This window comes from Plecotus auritus (genome assembly GCF_963455305.1).
Source record: "Plecotus auritus genome assembly, chromosome: 2".
NCBI lineage: Eukaryota > Metazoa > Chordata > Mammalia > Chiroptera > Vespertilionidae > Plecotus > Plecotus auritus.
This window is the reverse complement of record NC_137771.1, coordinates 1,775,507-1,802,819: the sequence shown is the minus strand read 5'-3', so window position 1 is coordinate 1,802,819 and position 27,313 is coordinate 1,775,507. Positions and strand designations below refer to the sequence as shown.

The 27,313-nt window shown below is 66.3% G+C and overlaps 1 protein-coding gene across 1 annotated transcript; it reads right to left on the bottom strand.

The window, feature by feature from the left end:
- Window positions 1–6,515: 6,515 nt before the first annotated feature.
- TP73 (tumor protein p73) lies at window positions 6,516–26,063 on the bottom strand. Its single transcript, XM_080655190.1, has 11 exons — window positions 25,833–26,063; window positions 15,584–15,770; window positions 15,169–15,284; window positions 12,591–12,700; window positions 12,137–12,279; window positions 11,831–11,919; window positions 11,049–11,170; window positions 10,436–10,584; window positions 10,096–10,234; window positions 9,746–9,839; window positions 6,516–8,026 (listed from the first exon to the last, which is right to left on the bottom strand). Exons 1-11 carry the CDS (start codon window positions 26,046–26,048, stop codon window positions 7,691–7,693), a joined length of 1,701 nt encoding a protein of 566 aa, XP_080511316.1. The 5' UTR covers window positions 26,049–26,063; the 3' UTR covers window positions 6,516–7,690.
- Window positions 26,064–27,313: the final 1,250 nt, after the last annotated feature.

The window sequence follows — 27,313 nt, the reverse complement described above, 5'->3', positions numbered from 1 at the left end:
CTTTGTAGCCTGGAGCAGAGGCCAAGGCAGGCCAGGGCTGTGGGAAGCTTGGCTTCCTCCATGGCCGGGGGCAACTCAAGCCTCCTGTTCTCTCCAGCTCCGTGGCTGCCGCCATTTTGTTGGGATTTATTTATCTTCTATAATTGACACTTTGTAGCCTTGAGAGGAGGCTAGGGCAGGCTAGGACTGCAGGAAGCTTGGCTTCCTCCTTTGCCGGGGAAACCCAAGCCTCCTGCTCCCTCTGTGGTCGCAGCCATCTTGGTTGGGTTAATTTGCATACTCGCTCCTGATTGGCTGGTGGGCGTGGCTTATGGGCATAGTGGAGGTATGGTTAATTTGCATGTTTCTCTTTTATTAGTGTAGATAGTTGCCTTGCTCCAAGTTGTAAGGACCTGCTTGTCATAGAGATAGAAAAGTTTTAATTTTTACTCTTGATTATGGCAATTAACTAACACAGATGGCCACCAAAAAGGTGACTTACCAAAGGGTGTATGGCAAATGGTGCTGTTAAGTCCTCTTCTGTGAAAACGTGCATTGTATCTGCCTGGGTACATGAAAGAGTGAAGTTTCTGTCTGTCTTTGCAGTCCTATGAGCGAATTGTCTGAGACCCCAGCCCAGTTTGGTTTGGTGCTCACAGAATAATAGAGCTTTTTTTTTTCTTTGCTCCATTGGTTGAGATTTCCTAGAAGTTGCAGGATATCTTCCCGATAATTTTTCCTCGACACTCTGATTTTACTTATGTCTCTCACCTTTGCTTTCCCTCCATCCCCCACCGCAACAGTAACTTGCTCCAGGCTCACTTCGCTCGAGTGTCTAGGACAGTGGTCGGCAAACTCATCAGTCAACAGAGCTAAATATCAACAGTACAACGATTGAAATTTCTTTTGAGAGCTGGAAACTGACTTCTGCGCATGGGCCATGAAGTTTCAATGGCACTGTACGTGCGCGCCTGCACGTGGTATTTTGTGGAAGAGCCACACTCAAGGGGCCAAAGAGCCGCATGTGGCTCGTGAGCTGCAGTTTGCCCATCACTGTGACGATTGCGCACCATGTCCGCCACCAGAACCACGATTCCCAGCATTCCTGGTGCTCCCCGCGCTCTCGGCTTCTGCTTCCAGCCCGAGGCCCCTCCCCGCCCCTCCCTCCGGGTGGCCAGGGTGCGGATGCTGGGCTCGCGTTGCCAGGGCGATGCCGCCAGCATCCTGCCTTGGCCACTATGGGCGCCGCCATCTTTGTTGCGGAGTGATGGTTAATTTACATATTACTCTTTTATTAGATAGGATTGATTTCAGAGAGGAAGGGAGAGAGAGAGACATCAATGATGAGAGAGAATCATGGATCGGCTGCCTCCTGCACACCCCACACCGGGGATTGAGCCTGCAACCAGGGCATGTGCCCTGATCAGGAATCGAACCCTGACCTCCTGGTTCATAGGTCGACACTCCACCACTGAGCCCCGCCGGCCGGGCTCCTGGGGTTTTTATTTTTGTCTGTCTGTTTGTCTGTTTTTCCATCATCAGTATTTCCCCTTATTTAAACCTGACACTGGCTCAGGGGCTCTGATATGGAAGTGGATGCCCTTGGCTAACGTCCAGTTTGGGAGCGTTTCTCAACCCCTGATGTTGTCCTTCTTTTCAAAAAATAGAAGCAGCCCCCTGGTTGGCGACCGCGGCCTAGAGAAACGGTCACTGTGACTTTATTAAAACCTCACTATCCGGCTCCTTTTTTGTTGTTGTTAATCCTCACCCAAGGGTATTTTTCCCGGTGATTTTTAGGGAGAGTGGAAGGGAGGGGGAGAGCCGGAGAGAAACATCCATGTGAGAGAGACGTATCGATTCGTTGCCTCCCACACGCGCCCCAACCAGGGCCAGGGATAGAGCCTGCAACCGAGGTCCGTGCCCTTGACCGGAATCAAACCCAGGACTCTTCAGTCCACAGGCCGGCGCTCTATTCACTGAGTCAAACTGGCTTGGGCCACTGTCCCGGGCACTTGGACACAAGGCCTGGGGCTCACAAAGGACTTTAAGAAGTGGACTTGGCCCTGGCTGGTGTGGCTCAGTGGATAGAGCGTCGGCCTGCAGACTGAAGGATCCCAGGTTCAGTTGTGGTCACGGGCACATGCCTAGTTTGCGGGCTCCACCCCCAGTGGGGGGCATGCGGCTGATCAATGATTCTTGTCATGGATGTTTCTATTCCTCTCCCTCTCCCTTCCTCTCTGAAATCAATAAAAACATTTTTATTTTTTTTTAAAGAAGTGGCCTTGGTGAGTCTCTGCATCAGGCTGAAGTTTCTTTATGGCCATTTCATGGTGTTAAAGCTGCCGTTAAAAAAAAAAAAAAAAAACGGGCATAAAGGCCTCATGCTGTGTGATTCATTTATGTAAAATGTCCAGGACAGGCAAACCCACAGACAGAATGCACTGCAGTGGTGGGGGTGGGGGCTGGGAGACGGAGGGTGGGAGGGGTGCTCATGGGGGCGGGGGGGCTGGGAGACGGAGGGTGGGAGGGGTGTTCATGGGGGCGGGGGGGCTGGGAGACGGAGGGTGGGAGGGGTGCTCATGGGGGTGGGGGAACTGGGAGACGGAGGGTGGGAGGGGTGCTCATGGGGGCGGGGGGTGGGGAGACGGAGGGTGGGAGGGGTGCTCATGGGGGCGAGGGGGGCTGGGAGACGGAGGGTGGGAGGGGTGCTCGTGGGCGAGTTCCCTTTGGGGGGGACCAAGTAGTGGTGATGGTTGCCCAGTAGGATCAGTGTACTACATGCCGCTGATGCCACACTCTAAAATGGTGACTTTTATCTTAATAAAGAAGCTATAGTTGTCCAAAGTATCCCATCCACCTACAATGTCATACGTTTTGCTTTGAACAGTATTTCAAAGAAATGAAGAGAAGCGGCCTTTTGTACGTTTCCCTTCCTTGAGCTTATACTAGAGGCCTGGTGCATGAAGTTGTGCACGGGTGGGGTCCGGCCCGCCCTGTTCGGCTGATCAGTGGGCCAGCCAGGGCGAGGGGACTGGGAGGTTGCAGGCGGGCCCCACCCTGTGGTCAAACTCAGGTGCAACTCCCAGTTGAGGGGACAATTTGCATATTAGCCTTTTATTATATAGGAGGACATATATATATATATATGTGTGTGTGTGTGTGTGTGTGTGTGTGTGTGTTTAAATTGCTTTCAGAGAGGAAGGGAGAGGGAGAGATAGAAACATCAGTGATGAGAGAGAATCATGGATCGGCTGCCTCCCGCACGCCCCTCACTGGGGGTCGAGCCTGCAACCCTTGCACGTGACCGGAAATGGAACCGTGATCCCTGGTTCCCACCGGGCCACACCGGCCGGCCGTGGAGCACTTCAGTGGGACAGGCGGCGGCACGCTCTCGGGGGGTCCTCCGGACACGTTCTGAGTGTGCCCGCGTGCGTGAAGGATGTTGGTGGGAAAAGGACCAGGAAGATACACAAGCCCAGAGACGCGTGTGTTAACACCCCGTGTTTTCCCCGATCGATGCAAGCCCGCATCCAGCTGCCTTTCCCCCGACGGGTGGACACGTGTCCCCCGGGGCCGGCTCAGCACTCCCGCCGGGACGCGGGGAGAATTCGGAGCCCGCCTTCCGGAGATGGTGCGACACGCCAGGCTCCAGCACAGGCTGGGTGGCGCGGCAGCGCTCCAGGTAGCAGTGCGAGCGCGTTGGGTGGGGGGGGAACGCCGGGGGTGGGGGGGGAGACTGGAAAGGTGGCAGGAGACGTGCACAGCCAGGGTGGCCACAGCAGGACGCGCCAAGAGGTGGAAGTGACCCCGTGCCTGTGGATCGACGGATGAGAGACAAGATGCAGAGCACAGCAGTCGGCTCAGGGGCTGAGCGCTGACTTGTGAACCAGGAGGTGAGGGCTCCATTCCCGGTCAGGGCACGGGCCTGGGTTGCGGGCTCGATCTCCCGTGCGGGGCTGCAGGAGGCAGCCGATCCATGATTCTTCATCATCATGGATGTTTCTCTCTCTCCTCTCCCCCTCCCCTGCCCCTCTGACATCCATAAAATTATATTTAAAAATGAACAAGAGGAAGGACATTGTGACGCCTGCCTCAGCGCGGACGAACCTCGAGGACCCGAAAGAACACACACTGACTCCCCCCGGGAGGCCCCGGCATGGCAGCCACCAGGCTCGGAGACAGGCACCGGCATTGCAGGAGAGCGTCCGCGGGGCTGTGCTCGCCACGGGCGCCACATGGGCCGTCCCTAAAGCCGAGACCCCGGCCCCACGGGCTGGGAGAGCGTGGCCAGGAGGCTGGTGGGCCGGCGGAGCCCAGGTCTGCCCGGGCGGGTGGCTGGCTTTGCTGGCCCCTGGCCCGCGGGCCTTCTTGTCGAGTCCCCGCTGAGCACACAGCTCCGAGGAGCAGCGGGGAGGCGCCGGGGTCCGTTGCCTCCGGGGACACCGGGGAAGCCCACCTGGGTGACGGACCCGCGTGGGGCTGCGTCTCCCAGGCCCGGTGGGAGCCCGCGTGGCTCCGGGTCAGATGGACTCGGAAGAGACAGTCACGGGGACACGTGCTTTATTGTTACAGAAACAACCACCCCCAGCGACACAGCTAACAGACTCCGCACCTCCCCGGCAGGACGGCACCCCGAGACTCAACCCCGCCGGCGGGCCTTGGCGCTGCTCCAAGCAGCCGCACTCCCGAAAGACGGCGTTTTCTCACCCGTGAGCAGGAAGTGCCCTAGCCGACCGTGGGCTAGTGTGACAAGCGACACCACGTCCCATCCGTGCGCGTGGGGACCGGGGCCGCTGGGCAGGTGGAAGGCCGGCTTCCCGGCAGCGCAGCCCTGGGGGCCGACGTGGGGACCCAGCCAGGGCCCGCCCTGAAGCGCCCGGAGCGGCGGGCACGGGGTGGGGACGGACACCCGAGGGTGGGTAGCTGACTGGAGCCTCCCGGTGTGGGCCCTGGGGGTGTGGCTGTCACAGGCAGGCGTCCTCCAGGTCGCTGAGCCGCGTCCCTCCCGCCTCTTCGCTGCCTGGAAAGCCTCCTGGGCCTCAGTTCCTCACCTGGGAACCGGCAGGACAGGCGCTGGGGACCTTGTGAGGGCGAGAAGGGGTGGTGCCACGCCCAGCCCCCAGTGGCCTGGAGCCCAGCGCCTTCCTTCCCCGTGACTGCGACCTTGGGCCTTCGATGGGGCTGTATTTTGGGGAGACTGCAGACCCCCAGCTGAGCACCTCCAGCTATTAGCAAAGCCTGGTGCCTCCTGGGCTGAGCTGTGCTGTTCCCTGAGGCTCACATCCCTGGCCGCCGTCAGAGCCTCCAGGGCCCTGACTACCCTGACGTGTGGTCCAGGGGCCACGTGCAGGGAGGGGGGGCGGTGTGTGGTCCAGGGGCCACGTGCAGGGAGGGGGAGGGTGGTGTGTGGTCCAGGGGCCACGTGCAGGGAGGGGGAGGGTGGTGTGTGGTCCAGGGGCCACATGCAGGGAGGGGGAGGGTGGTGTGTGGTCCAGGGGCCACGTGCAGGGAGGGGGAGGGTGGTGTGTGGTCCAGGGGCCACGTGCAGGGAGGGGAGGGTGGTGTGTGGTCCAGGGGCCACGTGCAGGGAGGGGGAGGGTGGTGTGTGGTCCAGGGGCCACGTGCAGGGAGGGGGAGGGTGGTGTGTGGTCCAGGGGCCACGTGCAGGGAGGGGGAGGGTGGTGTGTGGTCCAGGGGCCACGTGCAGGGAGGGGGAGGGTGGTGTGTGGTCCAGGGGCCACGTGCAGGGAGGGGGAGGGAGGTGGTGTGTGGTCCAGGGGCCACGTTCAGGGAGGGGGAGGGAGGTGGTGTGTGGTCCAGGGGCCACGTGCAGGGAGGGGAGGGTGGTGTGTGGTCCAGGGGCCACGTTCAGGGAGGGGGAGGGTGGTGTGTGGTCCAGGGGCCACATGCAGGGAGGGGGAGGGTGGTGTGTGGTCCAGGGGCCACGTGCAGGGAGGGGGAGGGTGGTGTGTGGTCCAGGGGCCACGTTCAGGGAGGGGGAGGGAGGTGGTGTGTGGTCCAGGGGCCACGTTCAGGGAGGGGGAGGGAGGTGGTGTGTGGTCCAGGGGCCACGTGCAGGGAGGGGAGGGTGGTGTGTGGTCCAGGGGCCACGTTCAGGGAGGGGGAGGGTGGTGTGTGGTCCAGGGGCCACGTGCAGGGAGGGGGAGGGGGCGTGTGGGCCTGGGGACCACGTGCAGGGAGGGGAGAGAGAGGGAGGAGTATGGCCCAGGGGGCACCTGCAGGGAGGGGAGGGGGCCCCACTGCGGCAGACCCAGGCTCCGGCAGCGGCGGGGAAAGCTGCCTTCAGCCCGGCGGCGGCGGGGATGCGTGCGCTCCTGTGGTGGGGACGCCGGGCCTGCAGAGGACTGCGAGGCAGGTGGGGGCGGAGGTGGCCTAGGGCCTGGTCACCCGGTCAGGACAGCGCTGAGCCACTGGAGGTCTCCCTTCCCCCACTGACACCCCTCCCCACCCAGACTCCCCAAGAGCCTGGAAACCTAGCAAGGAAACTGGCATGTGACGCCCGCCCCCTTCCGCGGAGCCTGAGGGAGCCGCCCTGGCTCGGACCCAAGGGTGGCAGCTAGGAGTTCACAGCCCCGAGCAAACCCAGGGTCCTTCCGGCTGTGTGTCCGCCTTGCCCAGCCTGGGGCCTCCCAGCCTGGGGCCTCTGTGGGCATCAGTGACAGAGGCACCGAGACGGGAGGGACCCACAGGGACCCCGGCAAAGGAACAGGGACCTGCTGATTGGCCCCCAGCGGTGTCTCAGCTCAGCATGCCCGCTGGTCAGGCCCCCCCACCCACACCCCTGCCTGGAACGAGGGGCTCACATCATCCCTGCCCTGCAGCCCGGCTCCCAGTGGCCCCATCAGGCGGCAGAAGCCACCGCCCAGCCCAGGAGGGACCTTCCTGTCCCGCTCCCTCGAGGGGAGGGGCTTCCCCTGCCCCAGCCTCCAACTTGCACGGTCACCAAGGGGAGGGGGTGCTGTTTGACAGGAGGGCTCCCCCCGCCCCCAGGCGGCCTCTCCGTGGGGCTTCATCCCCTCAAGCCAAACCAGGGCCCCCACAGGGTGAGCCCCGCACCCTCTAGCCGGGCTTGCTGCCCTGGACCTGGGACCCCCTGGGCGGCATCGCACAGGGAACGTTCAAAGTGAGGTTCTTAAAGAAGGAGGCCACCCACCGTGCGGAGGAAGGTATGGTTTTATCAAGCAGCCATGGCGCCTGTCCTGGGGAGCCTGCCTTCCTCGTCCACTGCTGGTCCCCGAGGGAGGGGGCTGTGGCCAGCGGTGCCGCAGGGCCTGGGGGTGCCCCCTCCCCTTGCCAGGCTCCCTGGGCCCCAGGAGGGACCGTGCGCTCGGCAATGCTCCCCTCCCGGCTTCGCCACGTCCAGAGAGAGTCTGGCCTTCGTGGGGGCAGGAGGTGGCGGCTGGCGGTTCCCGGCATCGCTGGCTCCGCACACCCTCCCCCTCCGCGCAGCAGCTCCGCGAGTCCCTCCTGGCCAGGCGCACGGTCCACGGGCGGCCTCTCCCGGGCTCTGAAGGCCGGGCCTGGCTTTGTCCCGGGCACAGCCCCAGGTCCAGCCTCCCCGGGGCAGATGTTGGCAAAAAGGAAGAGGCAAAGCCAGGGTTCTCAGCCTCGGTCCGCAGAGGCCCCGGCGCGCTCTCCGCGGGTCCGGGGGCGCGCGCCCTGCCTCCCCGGCCGCGCGCGCCCTCGCCGGTCAGTTGGCCTCCGCCTCCGTGAGCTCCTCCTTGATGGACTGTCTCCGCGACTTGCAGTCCGGGAGGTCGAAGCCGAAGTCCGCCCACTCGTCGGGCGCCGCGCCCGCGCCGGAGCCGCGGTTGGGGATGGTGATGGTGTGGCGCACGCGGAAGTGCACCGCCTCCATGACGCGCTGGCGCGGCAGCTCCCCGGCGCCGCCCAGGGAGAAGGTGGCCGCGTTGCTGCTGGAGCGGATCAGCTGCTGCGCCCCGCAGTCGTGGCTCTGCTTCAGGTCCTGCAGGCCCCTCCAGATGGTCAGCCGGTACTGGTCCGGGATCTCCAGGGCGCCCAGTTCCTGTGAGAGCGGCGGGGCGCGGCCTTGTTGGAGGCGGAGCCACAGGCACTGCTCATCCTCTCCAACGCGCCCTCTGCCTGGGGACCCCCTGACCTGCGGGGACCCCCTGACCTGCGGGGACCCCCTGACCTACAGGGCCCCCAGGACCAGGAGGGACCCCAGGACCAGGAGGGACGAGGGACCCCCTGACCTGCAGGGCCCCCAGGACCAGGAGGGACCCCAGGTACCAGGAGGGACGAGGGACCCCCTGCTCCCTGCAGGGCCCCAGACGCTCTGGAATTTGACAGTGGGACGCAATAGAGCAGCTCTGAGGGTCCCATAGGGACTGGAGTCTGGGTCCCCCCCTCCCCTGCCGCGGGCCTGGACACGCCCTGTTTTGGGGGCCCTGGCAGAGGTCGGGAGAGCTAAGGAGTGAGGCATGTGCCAGGACTCGAGTGTGTGTGGTCACTGCTGAGCTGTGCGCGGCCGGGGGCCCCATCTGCAAGCCGCATGACCAATGCTCCGGGCCGGGAGGACCTTCTGGCTCCAGCCCCGAGACCAGAGCTGAGCCCGGACCCCCCCCCCCCCCCCAGCCTGCACATCACGCTGTGAGGGGCCAACACTGAGCAGGCCCAGCGGTGGGTCACCAGGGACGAGAGTGGACACACGGGCTGCTGACAGGGCCGCCCGCCGAGCGAAAGGCCCTGGTTCCCTCTGACGAACCCCGTGCCCAGCCTGTGGCTCTGGGCTCCGGCCCAGGCGCCTGGAGCAGGGGCAGCCCTCCGTGGCTCGGGAGACACTCCAGGGCCGGCTCTGGGGTTAGCCCGCGTGGGTGAGCTCAGCATGCTGGCAGCCTGCGAGCCTGCGTCCCCGCGAGCGGGCGCTGAAGTAGATTAGCTCCGAGGCCCCCTGGCCTTTGCCTTCGGAAACGCTTTGAGACTTCGACAGCCCCTATCCGCAAACCACAGGCAGCCTGGCCGCTGGGGCCAGTGACCTCCAGTTGCGCCACCCTCAGCCCACCCTGTGCCACCCCAGCCCACCGCCCATGCCACCCCAGCCCACCCTGTGCCACCCCAGCCCACCACCCATGCCACCCCAGCCCACCCTGTGCCACCCCAGCCCACTGCCCATGCCACCCCAGCCCACCCTGTGCCACCCCAGCCCACTGCCCATGCCACCCTAGCCCACCCTGTGCCACCCCAGCCCACCCTGTGCCACCCTCAGCCCACCCTGTGCCACCCCAGCCCACCCTGTGCCACCCCAGCCCACCCTGTGCCACCCTCAGCCCACCCTATGCCACCCAAGCCTGCCCTGTGCCACCCCAGCCCACCCTGTGCCACCCTCAGCCCACCACCCATGCCACCCCAGCCCACCCTGTGCCTCCCCAGCCCACCTGTCCCACCCCAGCCCACCGCCTGTGCCACCCCAGCCCACCCTGTGCCACCCCAGCCCACCGCCTGTGCCACCCCAGCCCACCCTGTGCCACCCTCAGCCACCGCTTGCAAAGCCACACTTGCGTACGCTCATGTGTGGACTTCAGCCAAAGCCAGAGGTGGGGGTATGGACGGGCTTGGGAAAGAGGGTCCCAAATTCCACAGCCCGCTCCCCACACTTCAAGAACAGGAACGGGCCAGAGCCCACCCCAGAGGGAGGTGAGAGCCCTCAGCCGGCCGGGCCTGCGAGCCAGCCAGGCGCACGGGGCGGGCGCACGGGGAGGGAGGGCGGGCGGGCGGGCGTTACCTCCAGGGTCAGGTTCTGCAGCTGGTAGATGCTGTGCACGCCGTGGGAGGTGAACCGCTCGATGCAGTTGGGACAGCCCAGGCCTGTGAGGAAACTGCAGAGAGAATCCGCCTGGCTGGGCGGGCACTGCCCCTCCAGGGCGACTCCTGGGCACCCCACCGGCCACCCCGCCCCGTGGCACAGCCTCCAAGGAAACGCGAGCTTTTGTTGGGGACCCGCTCCCCCCCGCACGGTCCTCTGCCTCTGCCTGCTCTCCACACGGCGAGGGCCTGAGACACGCGGACGGCGGGCGGAGCCCGAAGGGGCTGGGGCCAGTGGTCAGTGGCAGGGCCCAGCAGCAGCCCGCATACCTGACCAGGCTGGGGTCGGCGTGGTAGGAGGGAGGCGGGGTGCAGTGGGACCCCGAGACCATGGGCTGGGAGCTGTGGCTGCCGTTCATCTCGCCGTTGGCCGGCAGGGTGTGGCCGTGGGTGTTGAGGATCCCGGGGCCTGGCGGGAGGCGGGGGGCCTGTCTGAGGCGAGGCACAGCCTCCCCGGAGCAGGACGGGGCCGAGGGGACTCCCGTGGCTGTGCCTCCTGCCGCGGCCAGAGCTGCTGGGCCCTGAGCTGGGCGGAAGCGTCCTATCCGGACCCAGACCTACCCTTGGGCCTCCCCAACCCACCTTGGGGCCCCACTGCCCAGCGACTCACCCATGGGCCCCAGGCTGGGCCCGGCCGCAGAGCTGTGTGGGGGCGGCTGGCCCACCAGCTGGTTGACCGAGGGCAGCTTGCTGACCCCGCCGTGGGGTTTGTTCACGGGCGACAGGACCGGCCCGTAGGACGGAGGCTGCAGGTGGCTCCTGCTTGGAAAGTGACACCCGTGTGGGCAAGGGCACAGGCCGTTGCTTGCCCATCAGTCACCTCCACCTGGTGCCCCTGCCAAGGGGGGTGGGGACCCTGACCCCTGGCCCTGAGTGGAGGTGACAGAGACACCTCCTTCCTCACCCAGCCTGCCCAGGACGAGGTGCCTGCTCTCACGGGCCGGGCCGCGGGGGAGGGAGGTGGGCGGCTCCGGCCACTGGAGTCGCCCTGGGTGTTGGGTTGGCACTGCTGCGACCACCCCCTCCTCACCCTCCAGGCAGTAGGCGTTCAGGGCGCCCCCTTGGTGGGAGAGAAATCAGTGCTGGTTGTGGCCACTGCGGGCAGGGAAGGCTTCCTGGAGGAGGGGACGCCAAGCGGGGCCTCGCTGCCCGTGCAGAGGCCGCAGTTCGGGAGGGAAGTCTGGCCACGGGCCGCGGCCCCCACCCCCCGCGGAGGCACTCACGGGCGCTGCACGAGCTGCTGCTGCTGCCGGTAGGACTCCACCACCTGCTGGGGCACCAGCTCCATCAGCTCCAGGCTCTCCTTCACCTTCATCAGGATCTCGAAGTTCTCCCGGCCCCGCACCTGCGACGGAGGCAGCCCGCTGCCCAGGCCGCCCGGGAGCCTCGGGACCCTCAGCCCCTCCTTCCCTCTTTCCCAGGAGGGCGGGCAGGTGTCCTCTGTCCACACAGCCACGTCCACCCTTCCCCGCCCCTGAGCCTTCACCCCACTCCTCTCCACCCCTCCCCAGCGCTCAGCACACTCGGGGTTCAGGGCAGAGGACCCAACGCATAGGGGGTTTTAGAAGTAGGGGCTCATTCTTGACTCCAAAGTGCAAAGCTCGCCTAACGGAAGACCAGTCCTAGCCAGGCACGTGGTGATGTAACCCACCAGCTGGATGGATCATATCACGTGATACTTGTGTGGCCGTGGGTGACGGTGATGTAGCCTGCCAGACCTAGACTGGGGGGGTCCTAATGCCTGCCCTCCTCCCCCAGGAGCTGTGTCATCCACAGCTGTGTCCAAGCTCAGAGCTGCCGACGCAGACCCTGACTTGGCGGCGTCTGCTCTCCCTGCGGTCCGCCCCGTCTGGTCTGGCTCTCTGGGACCTGCTCTCTCCTCACGCACCTGCCACCTGCAGAGCGGGTCTCAGCTCTCGGGGTGTGACGGGCCGCTCCGGGCTGCCCGGTGGCCCCTGCGTCTCCCCCCACCGCCCGGCCTGGGCTCGCAGATCGGGACACTCACGTGCATGTAGTACATGTCCTCGTCCCCGTGCCGCCTCTTCTTGGCGCTGGTGCCCAGGGCGGGGACGGCAGAGGGGCCCTGCTTGAAGGCTGGAGGGCCGGGCGGGAAAGGCTCTTGAGCGGCAGGGAGGAGGCGGGACAATGCAGATACAGCCAATGGGACACCCGCCCCCGCCGTGCCCGATGGAGCTGGACCCGGGCGCCCCCCCCCCCCCGAGGGGGGCTGGCTCTCTGCAGGATGCCCGCACTAACTCTCGGGGTGGCCCCCGCCACCCGCACCCGGGCCCCTGGCCGGAGCCCTGCTCACCGCGCTTGCTGGCCGCCCCGCTCTTGGCGGCGCTCTCGTTGAGGGCCTGCTGCTCCCGGTAGTGGTCCTCGTCGGCTTTGCGGTCTCGGCCGGGACACGCGCAGATGCGGCCCTCGAAGGACCGGCGGCCCAGCACCTGGCCACTGCCGGGAGCAGCCGGGACTGAGCTTCAGGCCCGGCCCTGCCCGCCTCCCAGTCCTCCCCGCCCAGCTCGGACTGGGAGGGGCCAAGGGGTCGGGACTGAGTGACCCGCTGCCCTCGGACACCAGGTCCCTCCCAAGGTCCATCCACTCGTCTATCCAGTCCCGGAGGCCCCACCCTCTCCGCGCACCCTCTGCAGGGTGCCTGTCCACCCCCTTGGGCCCACCTCTTTTTGCTTCCCTGTCTCCGCCCCCTCCCCCAGCAGGGTCGTGTCCCCTCCCCCCCACTCCACCACCCCCCACTGTACGCTCACTCGCGGGCCTCCAGGGTGATGATGACGAGGATGGGCCGGCGGTTCATGCCCCCCACGCAGCTGCTGTTGCACATGAAGTTGTACAGGATGGTGGTGAACTCCGTCCCCACCTACAGGGGAGGGCAAGGGCTGCCGCGTCAGCACGTGGGCCCCAAACCACTACGGTGGGGACTCCTGGCCTTCAAAGCACCATCCCTCACAGCTGGTTCTGGCCCTGGGGAGGCTTGGGGGAGGGGGGCATGCTCTGTGGTCCTTTGTCATTGACCCCCCCCACCATCCACCCACCCGTCCATGAATCCACCCATTCACCCATCCATCCATCCATCCATCCATCCATCATCCATCCATGTATCCTTCTTTCCTTCCATCCATTCATCCATCTATTCACCCTTTATCCATCCATCCACTCATCTATCCATCCATCCATCCATCCTTCATCCATCCATCCATCTACTCATCTATCCATCCATCCATCCATCATTCATCCATCCATCCATCCACTCATCTATCCATCCACCCATCCATCATCCATCCATCCACTAATCTTTCCATCTACTCATCTATCCATCCATCCATCCATCATTCATCCATCCATCCATCCACTCATCTATCCATCCACCCATCCATCATCCATCCATCCACTAATCTTTCCATCCATCTACTCATCTATCCATCCATCCATCCATCCATCCACCCATCCATCCATCCACTCATCTACCCATCCATCCATCCACTCATCCATCCATCCATCATCTATCCATCTATTCATCCACTCATCTATCCTCCATCCATCCATCCACTCATCTGTCCATCCATCTATCCATCCACCTATCCAGCCATCCATCCATCCATCATCCATCCATCCACCCATCCATCCATCCACTCATCTTTCCATCCATCCCCCACCCACTATCCATCCATCCATCCATCCATCCATCCCCCACCCACTATCCATCCATCCATCCATCCATCCATCCCCCACCCATGCAGCTATTCACTCATGTGACTGTCAAGCACTGTGCTGGCTCTGGTACCAAACGAACTCAGACCTGGCCAAGAGGCACGGAGTGCTATGGTCTGGTTGCCTGACCATGTCTCCTGGCACAGGTTGGAGGTCAAGTCCTGGAGGCTGGGTGTGAGTGGGCACAGGTGTGTGAGTGGGCACAGTGTGAGTGGGCACAGTGTGAGTGGGCACAGGTGTGTGAGTGGGCACAGGTGTGTGAGTGGGCACAGTGTGAGTGGGCACAGGGTGAGTGGGCACAGGTGTGTGAGTGGGCACCGTGTGTGTGGGCACAGGTGTGTGTGCACGGTGTGGGCTCTCCTGGGCAGAAGGCTGCCCTGCACCGCTGTGGCAAACCCCCGGCCCCAGCACACACCCCTTTCCCAGGGAGTGTGTGGAGCACTGAGACTTGAACCCAGAACTCCTGACCACGTGGCAACACAAAATGGGGGGTTGTCATGGTTTCCCGGCTCAGAATGTAACCGCCAGTCACTGGCTTCGGAAAACAGCCTTCCACAGAACACCAGCAGGGGGCAGGAGAGCCCTGCTTGCCAGGCCAGGCCAGCCCTGGCAGGTGAAGGCGGGGCCAGGCGAAGGGGGAGAGAGGGCAGGGCCATCACACCCAGCCTGGGCCCTGGGCCCCCTGAGCTAAGTGCTGCTCTTAGGCCTGAGAGGCGGGGGGGTGGGGGAGCCAGGGACAGCTTTGAGGGTCTCGGGTTGGCTTCAGAACCAGATAGAGGAAAGGAGAGGGCTCGCTGTCCACCCCCTGCCCTGGCCCCAGTCCACCATCACCCTCGGCCCCTCCACCCCACTTCTCTTCACCCCCACTTCTCATCCCAGCCGGGCCCCCCATCGGCTCCAAAATGCCACCCCCAGACCGCTGCCTTCAGGTCAAGGTCCGACCTCCCAGGGTCTCTGTATCCTGCCCATCTCTTGCAGCCCCCCCGCCCCCGCCTTTCCAGCAGTCACCCCTCATCTCCAGGCCCTACATGATGTGCCCTTCCCCTGACCGGGGGTCTCTCCTATCCCCCTGCCCTCCCACTATGCCCAACGAACCCCAGTCCTCCGGCCTCAGCCCCTCCGCCCTCGAGTCCTGTGAGTGGGAAGAGGAGGCAGATGGGGCTCAGGGGTTGAGCGTCGACCTATGAACTGGAAGATCAGGGTTCGATTCCCGGTCAGGGCACATGCTCTGGTTGCGGGCTCCATCCCCAGTGTGGGCGTGCAGGAGGCAGCCGATCCACGATTCTCTCTCCTCATTGGTGTTTCTCTCTCTCTCTCCCTCTCCCTTTCTCTCTGAAATCAATTAAAAAATATATTTTTAAAAAGGGGGACAGATGAGGACTGAGCTCAGAGATCGTTAGCCATCCCTCCCTCCCCCCGTAAACGGGGACCCAGTGTCCAGAGTGGCCCGAGGGCGAGGTGGCCGCAGGAGCAGGACCTTGGGGTGCGGGAGGCGCTCCATGCCATGGACTTCATGTGGGGACACGGGACAAATGCCTCCGCCGGCTGAGGTGACCCGAGAGTCCCTGCCCGGCCCCCCCACAGGTGCCTGGGGCCCTGCCCACCTGCCCGGCCTACCTGGGGGGGCTCGTAGGGCACCACGACGCTCTGCCTGCCCGTGGCAGGGTCGTCCACGTACTGCGACAGGCTGTTGCCCTCCACGCGGATGAGGTGGCTGGCGGGGGCAGACTGTCCTGCCGGAGGGGACACGGCCTCAGAGGCGCCCGGCCGGTCTGGCCGCCCCGGGCCCAGGTGTGTCCCGCACTCAGCACCTCACGGCCTGGCCCTGGGCCTCGTGGGTGGGACACAGGCCAGCAGCCCTGGTGCCCTGGGGGTGCCAGGCCCAGCAGCCCTGCCCGGCTCTCCTCGGGCACCTGCCCCCGAGGCCCCAGCCGGCCGAGCTGGGAGGAAATGGGGGGACGCTGAGCCCGCCGTCAGCCCCCCCCCACGGCCCTGCTGCTCCCGGGCACTGGGCGCAGGGCTGGGGCCTCACCCTCGTTGAAGTCCCGCCCGAGCTCGTGGTTGGGGCAGCGCTTCACGACCTCGGTCACGTGCTCTGCCTTCTTGTAGACGGGCATGGCGCGCACGGCGGTGCCCGGCGGCGGCGGCGTGGACACCTGGATCTGGATGGGGCACGTCTTGGCGATCTGGCAGTACAGCTTCTTCAGCAGCGGCGAGTACTGGACGGGGGCGGGGGGGGGGGGGTGCGATGAGGCCCCAGTCCCAGCTCCACACCCTCCCACATGCCGCCTGCGGGAGGCGCCCCTTCCCCAAGCTCCCCGAGGACGGTGGCCGCTGAGCTCTCTACACGGGCCTCACCCGGGAGCGGTGGGTACCATTGTGTCCTTTTTTTGGATGAGGACAGTCGAGGCCAGGAAAAGGATCCGGAGCTGGGGGAGTGGGGGCTGGGAGCCTGACCGGGGTCTCTCCTATCCCCCTGCTCTCTCACTGTCCCCAACGAACCCCAGTCCTCTGGCCTCAGCCCCTCCACCCTCAAGTCCTGTGTGTGGGGGCTGTGTGTCCCGCCTGGCTTTTCCTGCCATGAACCCCGGACACAGCCGTGTGCCGGGGCTGCAGCACAGGCGGGCCAGGAGTGACGGGCCAGGAGTGATGGGCCAGGAGTGGCAGGGGTCTGTGGGGCCCCGTGTCTGGGCAGCCCCAGCACAAGGGGCGGGAGAGGCCAGGGAGGGAGGCCACCTGGGCTCACCAGCCAGCTCCCACGGGGGTGGAGCCGGGCTCCAAGCACAGCTGAATGATGTGCCCATGCCCCCCGCCCCGCCACCCCCCGCAGCTCCCAGACAGACCTGGGGCTGAGAGCAGGGGCTCCCCCGCCTTAGGAGCCTGGTCCCGACAGGAGGGGCGTGAGGATGGGACTTGGGCCGCTCCCAGCCGAGCCCAGTTCCGTTCACAAGCCCCGTTGAGAGTTGTGGGGGCAGGGGGCCCAGTGGTGCTCGTGAGGTCTGGACCTCCCCATCCGAGTCCGGAAACGTGGACCTGCAGCAGCTGGCCATGGCACAGTCAGGGGGCAGGGGGCGCTCGTGGTCACCCCGCCCGAGGGAGCAGCCGGGGAGCTGTCCCTGGTACTGCCTCTCCCGAGCCGAGGCCGGGGAAAGCAGGGCGCTGCCGGGGTGGGCAGGTCCTCCCTTGGGCCAGCAGCGGGTGGGCCAGGCGCAGGGCGACCGCGGGGAGCACCTCTCCCTCCCTCCCTCCCTCCGTGTCCTGGTGAGGCCCCGCCTCGCTCCCCACAGGGGTCCCCGCCGGGTGCTCCCTGCCGCCTGTTCCTCTGGCTCTCGGGCACACACCTGCCTGCACCACCCAACAAGGGCCACGTTGCCGTGGTCCCCACACCTGGCAGCATCAGGCGTGACATCAGCGGCTGGGGTGGGTAGCAGGGGGGCCTGGAAGGCCAAGCCTGGGGTCGGGCAGGTGTGACCCGCAGGGGCCCCCACTCGGGCACCAGGTGCCCCTCCTCCCAGAGCTCCGGGCCTTGGGGTGGGCGCTGAGGACACAGGGCAGAAGGGACGCCTGGTCCCCGCCTGGCCCCGTGGGAAAGGTCCCGTGGAGACACGCCCTCCCCCGCCCTCCCTCCCGCCTCTCCTTCCCCGGAACCGCTAGATGGATGTGTTTCAACAGATTCGGAGCCGATAAAATCTTATTTATCTTCGGCTGTTGACACGGAGCCGCCCAGACTTGCCTGCTCTGGGATGCGTGCATCCCCCCCCCCACGCTTGCAGGAAATGCTTTGCCCACACGCTGGGGTATGCCCACCCTGCCCTCTCCGCGCCACCCCCCCCCCCGCTTCCCTCCTCCAACCCCACCCCTCTCCCCGACCCCCAGTCCTCGGGCACGGAGCTGTTAATTCCCGGCGCCCACTCCTCAGCTGCGGGGTGCCCAGCGCCCGACATGGGCAGGCCTGGGCAGGAGGAGAGTGGAGAGGTGATAATAACGTGTCTGTCATTTTCCAGGGACATGCAGCATCTTGCAAACCGCAAATACCGTTAACCAGCTCGGGCGAATCTGTTACAACAGATTCTGGAAGACCAGGCTGCCGTGGGGGGGGGGGCGGGCTGTTTTTTAAATTTTTTCTAGGGCCCACTTTTATCTGCTTTCTGTGCGTGTGTGCGCCCGTGTTCTGAGCCACGTTCTCCCCTCTCCGGAGTTGAGGCCCCTTTGAGGACCCCCCTCCCCAAGGCTCAGGCCCTCTCACCCTGGGACGCCCCACGGCTGCAGCACGGGGACCTTGTCACGAGGCTCACAGGGAGCCCGGGCCACCAGCCCCTGAACCCAGGCCCCGGGTCAGGGATCGTCTCTCCTTCCTGGTGAAGAGGGGCCTCCGAGGTGACACAAGCCACAGGACACTCACTCCAGCCCCTCAGGGGCCTGTCACCCTGCACTGCCCGGCTCACTGCCTGGATCACTGTCCGCCTCACTGCCCGGCTCAATGCCTGGATCACTGTCCGGATCACTGTCCGCCTCACTGCCCGGCTCACTCCCAGATCACTGCCCGGCTCACTGCCCAGATCTCTGCCCGCCTCACTGCCCGGCTCACTCCCAGATCTCTGCCCAGCTCACTGCCCAGATCACTGTCCGCCTCACTGCCCAGCTCACTGCCTGCCTCACTGCCCGCCTCACTGCCCAGATCACTGCCCGGCTCACTGCCCAGATCACTGCCCAGATCACTGTCCACCTCACTGCCCAGATCACTACCCGCCTCACTGCCCAGATCACTGCCCAGATCACTACCTGCCTCACTGCCCAGATCACTGCCCAGCTCACTGCCTGCCTCACTGCCCGGCTCACTGCCCAGATCACTGCCCGGCTCACTGCCCAGATCACTGCCCAGATCACTGTCCACCTCACTGCCCAGATCACTACCCAGATCACTGCCCAGATCACTGCCCAGATCTCTGCCCGCCTCACTGCCCGGCTCACTGCCCAGATCTCTGTCCGCCTCACTGCCCGGCTCACTGCCCAGATCTCTGCCCAGATCACGGCCCAGATCACTGTCCGCCTCACTGCCTAGCTCACTGCCTGCCTCACTGCCCAGATCACTGCCCAGATCACTACCTGCCTCACTGCCCAGATCACTGCCCACCTCACTGCCCAGCTCACTGCCTGCCTCACTGCCCAGATCACTGTCCAGATCACTACCCGCCTCACTGCCCAGATCACTGCCCAGATCACTGCCCAGCTCACTGCCTGCCTCACTGCCCAGATCACTGTCCAGATCACTACCCGCCTCACTGCCCAGATCACTGCCCAGATCACTGCCTGCCTCACTGCCCAGATCACTACCCGCCTCACTGCCCAGATCACTGCCCAAATCACTGCCCACCTCACTGCCCAGATCACTGCCCACCTCACTGCCCAGATCACTGCCCAGCTCTCTGTCTCTCTCAGCGGGAGCCGCAGGGTGGGCTCTGACAGGTGCCAGGAGGCTGGGACAGGGTCGCAGGGAAGCCACCAGCCTTGAGAGGAGGCGGGGCCACCTGCAACAACCACCCAGCCTGCTTCAGAGAACCCACAAGACAGCCCTCAGGCAGCGCCCCACAGTGGCCCGGGGCCGGGTGGCCGGAGCCGCAGGGACCCCGTCACCTGTAGAGCCAGGGCCTGGCCCCGGACGTGCCGGCCCCCAGAGGCTGCTGTGGTCCTCAGGACAGGGCTGGGAGGGGACATGCTGGCACCCCCACGCAGGCTGACAGCCGGGGTCCCCTCACCAGAGCTCAGGGGAGGTTCAACGGGACACGGAACCACACAGGCGCTGAGTGGCCAGGACCCTGTCCAGGGGCGTCCACAGAGGCGGTGGGCAGGAGTGGCCACTGGGAGAGGGAGACTGGGACTGGGGGCCTTTCAGGAGCCAGGCAGCCTGACCCTAAGTCCACCCCCCACCCAGATCCCCTTGCTCGGCCTGCACATCCCGCGTGGGCTCAGCCAGCAGAGACGCCTGGGATGCTCAGTGCTGGGCTAAGATCGGGGGGCGGGCGGGCAGCAGGGGTGCGCTGAGCTGACCAGGAGAGAGACCACGGGCACCAGCGGGCCAGAGGCCACATCAGAAGCCTGGGCAGCAGGAGATGGCCTGGCCCAGATCAGGGGAGGGGCTGTGGTGGGCCAGGGGTCTGGGCCGCCCTCAGTCCTTAGTCTGGAGGCCAGGCACCTCCTCTGGCTTCCTCTGGACCCTGAGGGGGACCGAGGGGGAGCAGGGCATGTTCCGGGGCCTCGGGGACAGGGCTGGGCCTGCAGAAAGCCCCGGAGCTCCCACTCCGAGGGCACACACGGTGGCCGTGTCCCTCAGGCTCAGCCAGGTCCAAAGAGGGGTCACCCTGCCCACAAACTGCCTGCTGACCGCCAGCTGCAGCGCCCACAAAGCTGCCCTGGGAGGCAGGCGCCCGCCCTCCCCGCCGTGGGCCTTGTGGGGCAAACGCTCTGGCAGGGACCCGGCGGGGGCTGTGGGCCAGACCCCGGAGCTGCCCTGCGTGGGGAGGGGCGGGAGACGGGTGGCCCGTGGCTCTGCCCACCGCAGACCGGGCCCTCCCCTGCTGCCCGGCCCTCATCCCCACCTCACTCATGCTCTCTGGCTGGCCTGGCCTTGTCTGCCCTGGGGACGGGGAGGGTCTGCCCACCTGGGCAGGTGCCGGGGTCCGCAGGCACCTCTGCCTGCAGGACAGGCTCAGAGCCTCTGGCTGCGGCGCGCCATTCTGATCGCTGCTGGGCCCGGTGCCAGCGGGCACCTCAGGGCCAGCTCCCTCCTGTGTCCTGCAGCCCCGGGGCTGGCGCAGACCCAGAGGCAGGTGCCTGTGGGAGAGGAGGGAGGAGGCCGGGCCATGGCCCTGCTGTGGCCGATGCTCAGGGCCCTCCCCACCCCTTCCCCTCCTGCCTGGAAGCTGCAGGTGAGTCCTTAGTTCAGGGCCCCGCTCTGTCCGGAAGCAGTAAATGAACCCACTCCCGGCCCGCGGGGGAGGCCGGGGTCTCTGTGAGCCTGGGGACCTGCACGCCCAGGTCCTCTCCGCTTTTCGTTCCGGGTGGAAGCAGCCGAGGTTTTGCTGGACCTCATGAGGGTCCCCGGAGCCTGGGGCAGCAGAGTTCCGGTCTCTAAGCAGGTGGCCCTGCAGAGGGCCTGGCCGCTGAGCCAGGTGCTGACGGGCCGAGTGTGGCCCCGCCTTTGCTGACAGGTGACCATGAGCAGGGGGGACCTGCCCTTTGAGCCTCGGTGCCCTCATCCCTGTGGCACGGACCTGCGACGTGGGGCTCATTGGAAACCAGACCCTGCAGCCTTGGCCGGTGTGGCTCAGTGGATAGAGCGTCGGCCTGCGGACCAAAGGGTCCCGGGTTCGATTCCCGTCAAGAGCACATATCTCGGTTGCAGGCTCCTCCCCGGCCCGGGCCCTGGTCAGGGCTCATGCAGGAGGCAACCCATCGATGTGTCTCCTTCACATCGATGTTTCTCTGTCCCTCCCTCTCTTCCACGCTCTCTAAAATCAATGGAAACGTGTTCTCCGGTGAGGATGCAGCAACAACAAAAAGACCCGGCAAATACAGGAGCTGTTCCTCCATCAGACCTCAGCTGTGGCGTGCCTCACCCACAGCCCCAAACGAGGGAGCCGACGCCTGCCTCCCCAGGGCTGTCCCGGGCGTCCCCTGCCAAAACCAGGGTGTGAGGTAGGGCTGTGAGTTCTGTGACCTCCAGGCCCAGGGGCTCCCCCAGCTGCCCGAGAGGCGGGGTGACCCCCGCACACGCCCCAAGCCCGGTCCTATGCCCGCCAGGGCCGCCTGCAGCGAGCTCGTCCCGCCCCCAGCGCCTCCGCAGTACGGGCGGGCGGGCGGGCGGGCGGGCGGTCTCCCTGCGTGCCGTTTCCCCTCATGACCCACGTTCGTCTCCACATGAACGGGACGCTTCCCTTGGCTCCCGGTGCGCATAATTGCCGCTGGTGCCAGAAAAGGGATTAATTCCACGGGCGCATTCCACAAGCCAGGGTAACACACCGGTACGCGTCGTGTTGGGACACCTCCGCGGTTGCTTCCCGCCTGCAAACCTCCCAGCGGCTGGAACGTGTGCTCCCGACCCGGCAGCGTTGACTCAGCTGCCTTCCACCCAGCAATCCCGCGCAGCCTCGGTTCCCGCCACCTTCCACACGCTCCTTCCGGGCTGGGAGTGTGCTGCTGCCCCCAGGATGGACACACGTATACACACACGCACACACATGCACACACACGTGCACACGTATGCACATACGTGCACACTCGCATGCACACACATACCCATACACACATGCACACTTGCGCACATGCATGCACACATGTGCACACCCGTGCGCACACCCATACACACATGTGTGTGCACACGTGCACGCACACATACCCCATACACGCGCACGCACGCACGCACATGCATACACACACGCACACATGTGCACACGTATGCACATATGTGCACACTTGCGCATATGCATGCACACACGTGCACAACCGTGCGCACATACACACATGCGTGTGTGCACACGCGCGCGCACACATACCCCATACACGCGCATGCACACACACGCACACACTCACACACGCACGCGCAAGTGCGCCAGGTCTGGGGCAGCTGGAGGTCACGTGAGGGCTGCGTCCAGGCTGCCCTGCAAGGGACCACACTGTGCAAAACCTCACCGCTGTGCCCCCGCTGCCTGCCCTGCAGACTGTGGGCAGGCCCCTCGCTGCCCGGAGGTGCCCCAAGCCTGGGCGGGCCCCCACACTCACCGAGGCTCCCGCCTGCCCTCCGAGCCCCAGCCCCTCATCTCAGCAGTGGCACAGCCGGGAGCAGGCAGAGGTGAGCCGGGCTGTAGCGGGTCCAGACACCCGCTCCACGGCTGCTCCTGCCTCTGCTTCTGTGACTCCTGCTGCTGTCTGTCCCCATCACAGCCCACCCGTGGGGTGTCGGGCAGAGGGTGTGGAACAGGGACAGACACCTGGCTCCCCCCTCCCCCTCCCCCGGGCCAAGACACATCGGTGCCCGAGGGCCTCGTCGGTTCTGCAACTCACAGCGTTGGTCTCCCCTCAGCCCAGATGGACCCGGCACACACAGCCTCCGCCAGAATGGCTCACGGCAGGCGCTCCCTCCCACTGAGCACCCCTCCACGGCCCAACTCCCGCCGGCCCCGGCCCCGGCCCCGTTAGCACAGTCCCTTCTGCAGCCGCCGTTGCCTGAGACCACCTCCTCCCGGCCTTCAGCGGCGGGTGGGCTTGTCAGAACCCTGGGCAGCGACCGGGGAGCAGCTTCTGTCCCCCCGGGGCCAGCTCAGACCTGCACCTGTGTGCGTGTGTCCATCTGCATGTGTGTGCGGCGCTTGCACGTGCGTGCATCTGTGCGGTGTTTGTGGGTGCGCACGTGTGCGCGTGTGGTTTGCATTTGTGCACACACACGCATGCCTGTGAGCTGAGGGCTCCAGACCCCTGGTGCCTAAGGAACAGGCGTGAGACGTGAAGGCTAAGAGTGACCCGCAGCCCCGGGCCAGGCAGAGGCCAAAGGCCTGTTCACAGCTGTGGCCCCCTGGGGCGGGCGAGGTGTGTTTCCCGGGCGGGAAGAGGAGTGAAGGCAGCAGTCAATCGGAACGGCACTTGAGAAAAATATGAGTTATCTATCAGTTACCGGGCGGCCGGCGCGGCGCCGAGGCCCGGGCCGCAAGTCCAGGCAGCGCCCGCTCAGCGAGACCCCGGAGCTGTGAGCTGGCGGCCCTGGACTGTGCGTGGGCCTGCCCACCGCTCCCCGGGCCAGGGAGGGAGCCTGTGGGGGGTCTGCTCCCTGAGGGCCGAGGTGCCAAAAATCTCATTATCAATGTTTGTCCCCCCACAGCCCTGCACCCCTGAGTGCCGGGGGGGGGGGACAGGGGGGAGGCACCCGGGCCGGCAGCAGCAGCAGCAGCTCAGCTGCTAGAGCGGAGCCTCGAGGCCCCGGCAGGAGGGATGCGGTGACATCCTTGCATGGGAGGGAGTTGGGGCGGGGCTATGGCTTGGAGGCAGAGCAATGGGCACAGGGGGGCCTTGCCCTGCCCCTGGGGCGGCTGGCGGGGCTGCCTCCATTCTGGGTGGACCACCCCGGTGGACACTTGTGGCCGAGAGAACCAGGACCAAGCCACGTCCCCTGGGGTCACTCAGCTGGCGGTGGCGGTGGTGGCGGCCCCCAGGAGGCGGGCAGAGGCCCAGGTGGGGAAGCGGCCAGCAGAGGGGCAGCTCCTGTCCCCCGGGGCCAGCTCAGACCTCGCAGCACTCCGGGCCGCACACACGGCAGAGACCCTCCCGCATCCTCAATCCTCAGACAGAGACAGGCAGGGAGCCAGCCGCCCCCCCCCCCCCGCCCCGCCCCGCTGCCCCGTTCCTGCCAGGACCCCAGGGACCAGTAACTCAGGCCCTGATGGCAGAATGAGTGCGGGGGGACCGGGACCCTGCCCCCCACAGGGGAGAGAAGGCTCAGGGAACAAGCCTGATCTCGGAATCGGAGCGGAGCGAACCTCTTGCTGCCGGAGTGTGAGGATGCAGGGGGCCTCCCGGCCTGGCTCCCCGTCTCCCAGCCAGACCTCAAAGTGGGGGTGTGAGGGCCAGGCCCACAGGCAACGGAGAGCCGAGACAGCTCTCCAGGAGGCCTGCTTCCTAGCGCCCCATCGCCACCCCTGCCCGCCAAGGAGGTAAAAATGAAGCCAGCTCGCCAGCTGTGCCTGCCCCGGGCCACGGCCCCTCTTCTTCGGGCCTCGTCGCCCTCTCAGCAGGGAGCGTGGGGGAGACAATTTACAAGTGAGGAGACGGGGCCCCGACCCGCACGGCGGGCCCTGCCCTGCCCTCCCGCCCTGGCGGCCCTGGAGTCCGCTGAGCAGGAACTCAGCAAGGGGCCGGCCCCGGGAGGCCACAGCCAAGCAGGGACCAGAAACAGCGGCAGGGGGACCAGACCCTGGACTGGCCCCACAGAGCCTGACCCAGGGTCCCTGTGGCCCCGCCCCACCTCCAGCGTCTCCCCACCCCCCAGGAGCGTGGGAAAACCACAGCCTCACCATCAGGGCAGTGGGTTCTTAAAGTGGCAGAGCATGGGGTCACCTGCTCGCTGCTCCTGGGGGCGGGGGTGGTGGGCAGGACAGACACCCCGCATAGACTTCCTGATCGGGTCCCGTTTCCAGGTGCTGTAAGCACGGGCTACTCCCTGGAGGAGGGGGCGCTGCCCCGTGGCACTGCCAGGTGTCCCCGGAATGGGTGCCAGGGCCGGACTCACTCTCCCGCTTTCAGGGGGTGGGCAGGAGACCCAGAGGGCCTTGCGGCTGCCTTTCCCACCGGGGCCCTGGGTGCCCTGCGCTCGGGGGGGGACCTGAGGTCTGCCGGGGGGTCTTGGCAACCCTGTGGGCAGGCACGGCTGGCGGCCCCTTCCTGTCCCGGCTGCAGTGTGGTTAGGAACTCAGGGCTGAGCCCAGCGCCCGGCTTCCCATGCCAGCACCCCACCCACCACCTGCACACTCTAAGCAAGGCGCCTTCCCTCCCGTGACTCCGTTTCCTCGGCTGTGAAACGGGACGACGGCCGATTCTACCCTGTGGGTCGCTGCGTGGTTTGGAGAGTTCACGCGACCTCAGGCACGGAGTCCAGGCCCCAGCCCGCGGGGGGTCAGGTGCTCGGGATGGCATCCGAGTTGGCTCGCTGCCCCCCGCTCCCCGGGGCCGGACCTGGAGTCCGCGGCACCGGGTTCTCCTGACCTCCCTGCCTCACGGCCGTGCGTGGAGAGGACAGCCGGAGGCCACGCACGAGGGCAGAGCCCACAGCCGCCAACGACCAGGTACTCGGTGCCGACCTCGCACCAGCGGGAGGAGGCCGCCTCCGTGCACCGGCCCAGGTGGCTCCAGGCAGCAGAGCCGCGTGCCCCCGGCCCACCCGGGACAGGGTTCAAACCAGAGCCCCCACCTCAGCACAGGAATGCCGGCCCGACAGCCTCGGCGTGGCGCCCAGCCTTCGCCCCACGGACCTCGCCAGGGAGCCACACCCATGCCCCCCCCCGGGAGGCTGGCCGGCTCTGGCCACACGTCCGAGGGGTGGGCACACCCACACTGCCCAGCCCCGAGACACGCCTCCCGCCCGACGCTCCTCCCGTGGGGCGGCTCGGCCGGGTGGAACCCGTGCGGACAGCCGGACCGCCAGGCACCCCGCTCAGCCTCCCTCGCGCCCGGGACGTGTCTCCCGCCGCCCCGCGCCCCCCCCACCCCCGGGTGCCCGCTGGGGGCGGGGCACTCACGGTCCAGGTGGCGGACTTGGCGGTGCTGGACTGCTGGAAGGTGACGTCGAAGTGGTGGGGGCCGGGGTAGTCGGCGTTGGAGGGGATGACGGGCGCGGGCGACATGGTGTCGAAGGTGGAGCTGGGCTGCGCGTACGGGGAGTGGGTGGGCACGCTGGCCGTGTGCTCCGCGGGGTAGGGGCTGGCCGAGGCCGCGCGGCCACTCATCTGGTCCATGGTGCTGCTCAGCAGATTGAACTGGGCCTGGCGGGAAGCGGGAGGAGGGAGGGGGCCCACCGTCAGGCTGGAGCAAGCGCCCGTCCCGTCTGGGAGGTGTCCTGTTACAGCAGCCTTAAAGGGCCAGCCGCTCCGTCATCCCACATATTTCCCGGGTCCCCCCCACCCTGACAGGTCACTACTTGTGCGGGATAAACTGGCACATTCACCTCACCCTCCCCTCCATCCGCTCCCGGGCCAGGTTCCTGGAGGCCGCGGCCTCGGGGGGTGGCGGAGCCCCGGCAGCAGCCCTGCCGTCCTCCTCCGCTCCGTCCCCTGTCACAGCTCACATGGGAGACCCCAGCGCCCCGGGAACCAGGCCGTGGGGCCCCACCATACAGGGTGGACACACCCCGGGCCCTGGGGCGGGGGGTGCCTGGGAGGCGCTGGGGAACAGACTTGGCCCCGGTGCCCGCCATGCAGCGGGTGGGGAGGGGTGGGGGCCAAAGGCCAGAGGCTGAGCCAAAGCCTCTCCCGGGGCCCTGAGAGGTGGCTGCCTCCTGTGGCAGCGCCACCCCCCGCCCCCCGCAGCCGTGTCTCCTGCTGGCAGTTCCCCGTGGCCACCCCCCTGCCCACCTGCACCCGGGCCGGCTCCGCTCCAGGCTACACCGCGGCTGACAGGCGCTCCGAGCTGCACTGTGTGGGCGTGTCCCTGGGCCACCCTCTGTGGGGTCCAGGGACCAGGGATGGGGCGGCCCCCACCAGGAGCTGAAGGAGGGGGCCCACACCATGGTGCCTCAAATCTAGGGCGGATCCGATCCCCCCGGTGGCCGGCAGGGAAGCCCCTCCCCAGCCAGGAGGCTCCGAGCAGGGCGGTGCGGGGGCCAGCGGGGCTGGCCAGGTGGCCTCGAACGCTGCCACAGCTCCGCCTGCGCCCGGACGGCTCCCAGGTCCGAGTGGGCCCTCCCCACAGGCCCAAGGTGGGTGCTGTTCATGTCTCCATTTTACAAAGGAGGAAACTGAGTCACGGAGTGGCCGTGACGTGTGGGTGATAGAGCGGCCCTGGCGGGTGGCACGGGAGACCAGCCAGACGTCCATGGGGGTGGGGGGGCGAGCCAGAACCTCGGGGATCAGTGGGGACGGTGAATTGTGGGGGCTTTTGTCCAGGGGTCTCCCTGCCTCCTCCAAATGCAAAAGCATGCGCACGTCCGGGCTCAGCCCGCACTGCACCCAGGCTCGCTCTCCACCCAGGGGGATGGGGCTGCATGACCTGCCCCCGCTCCGCA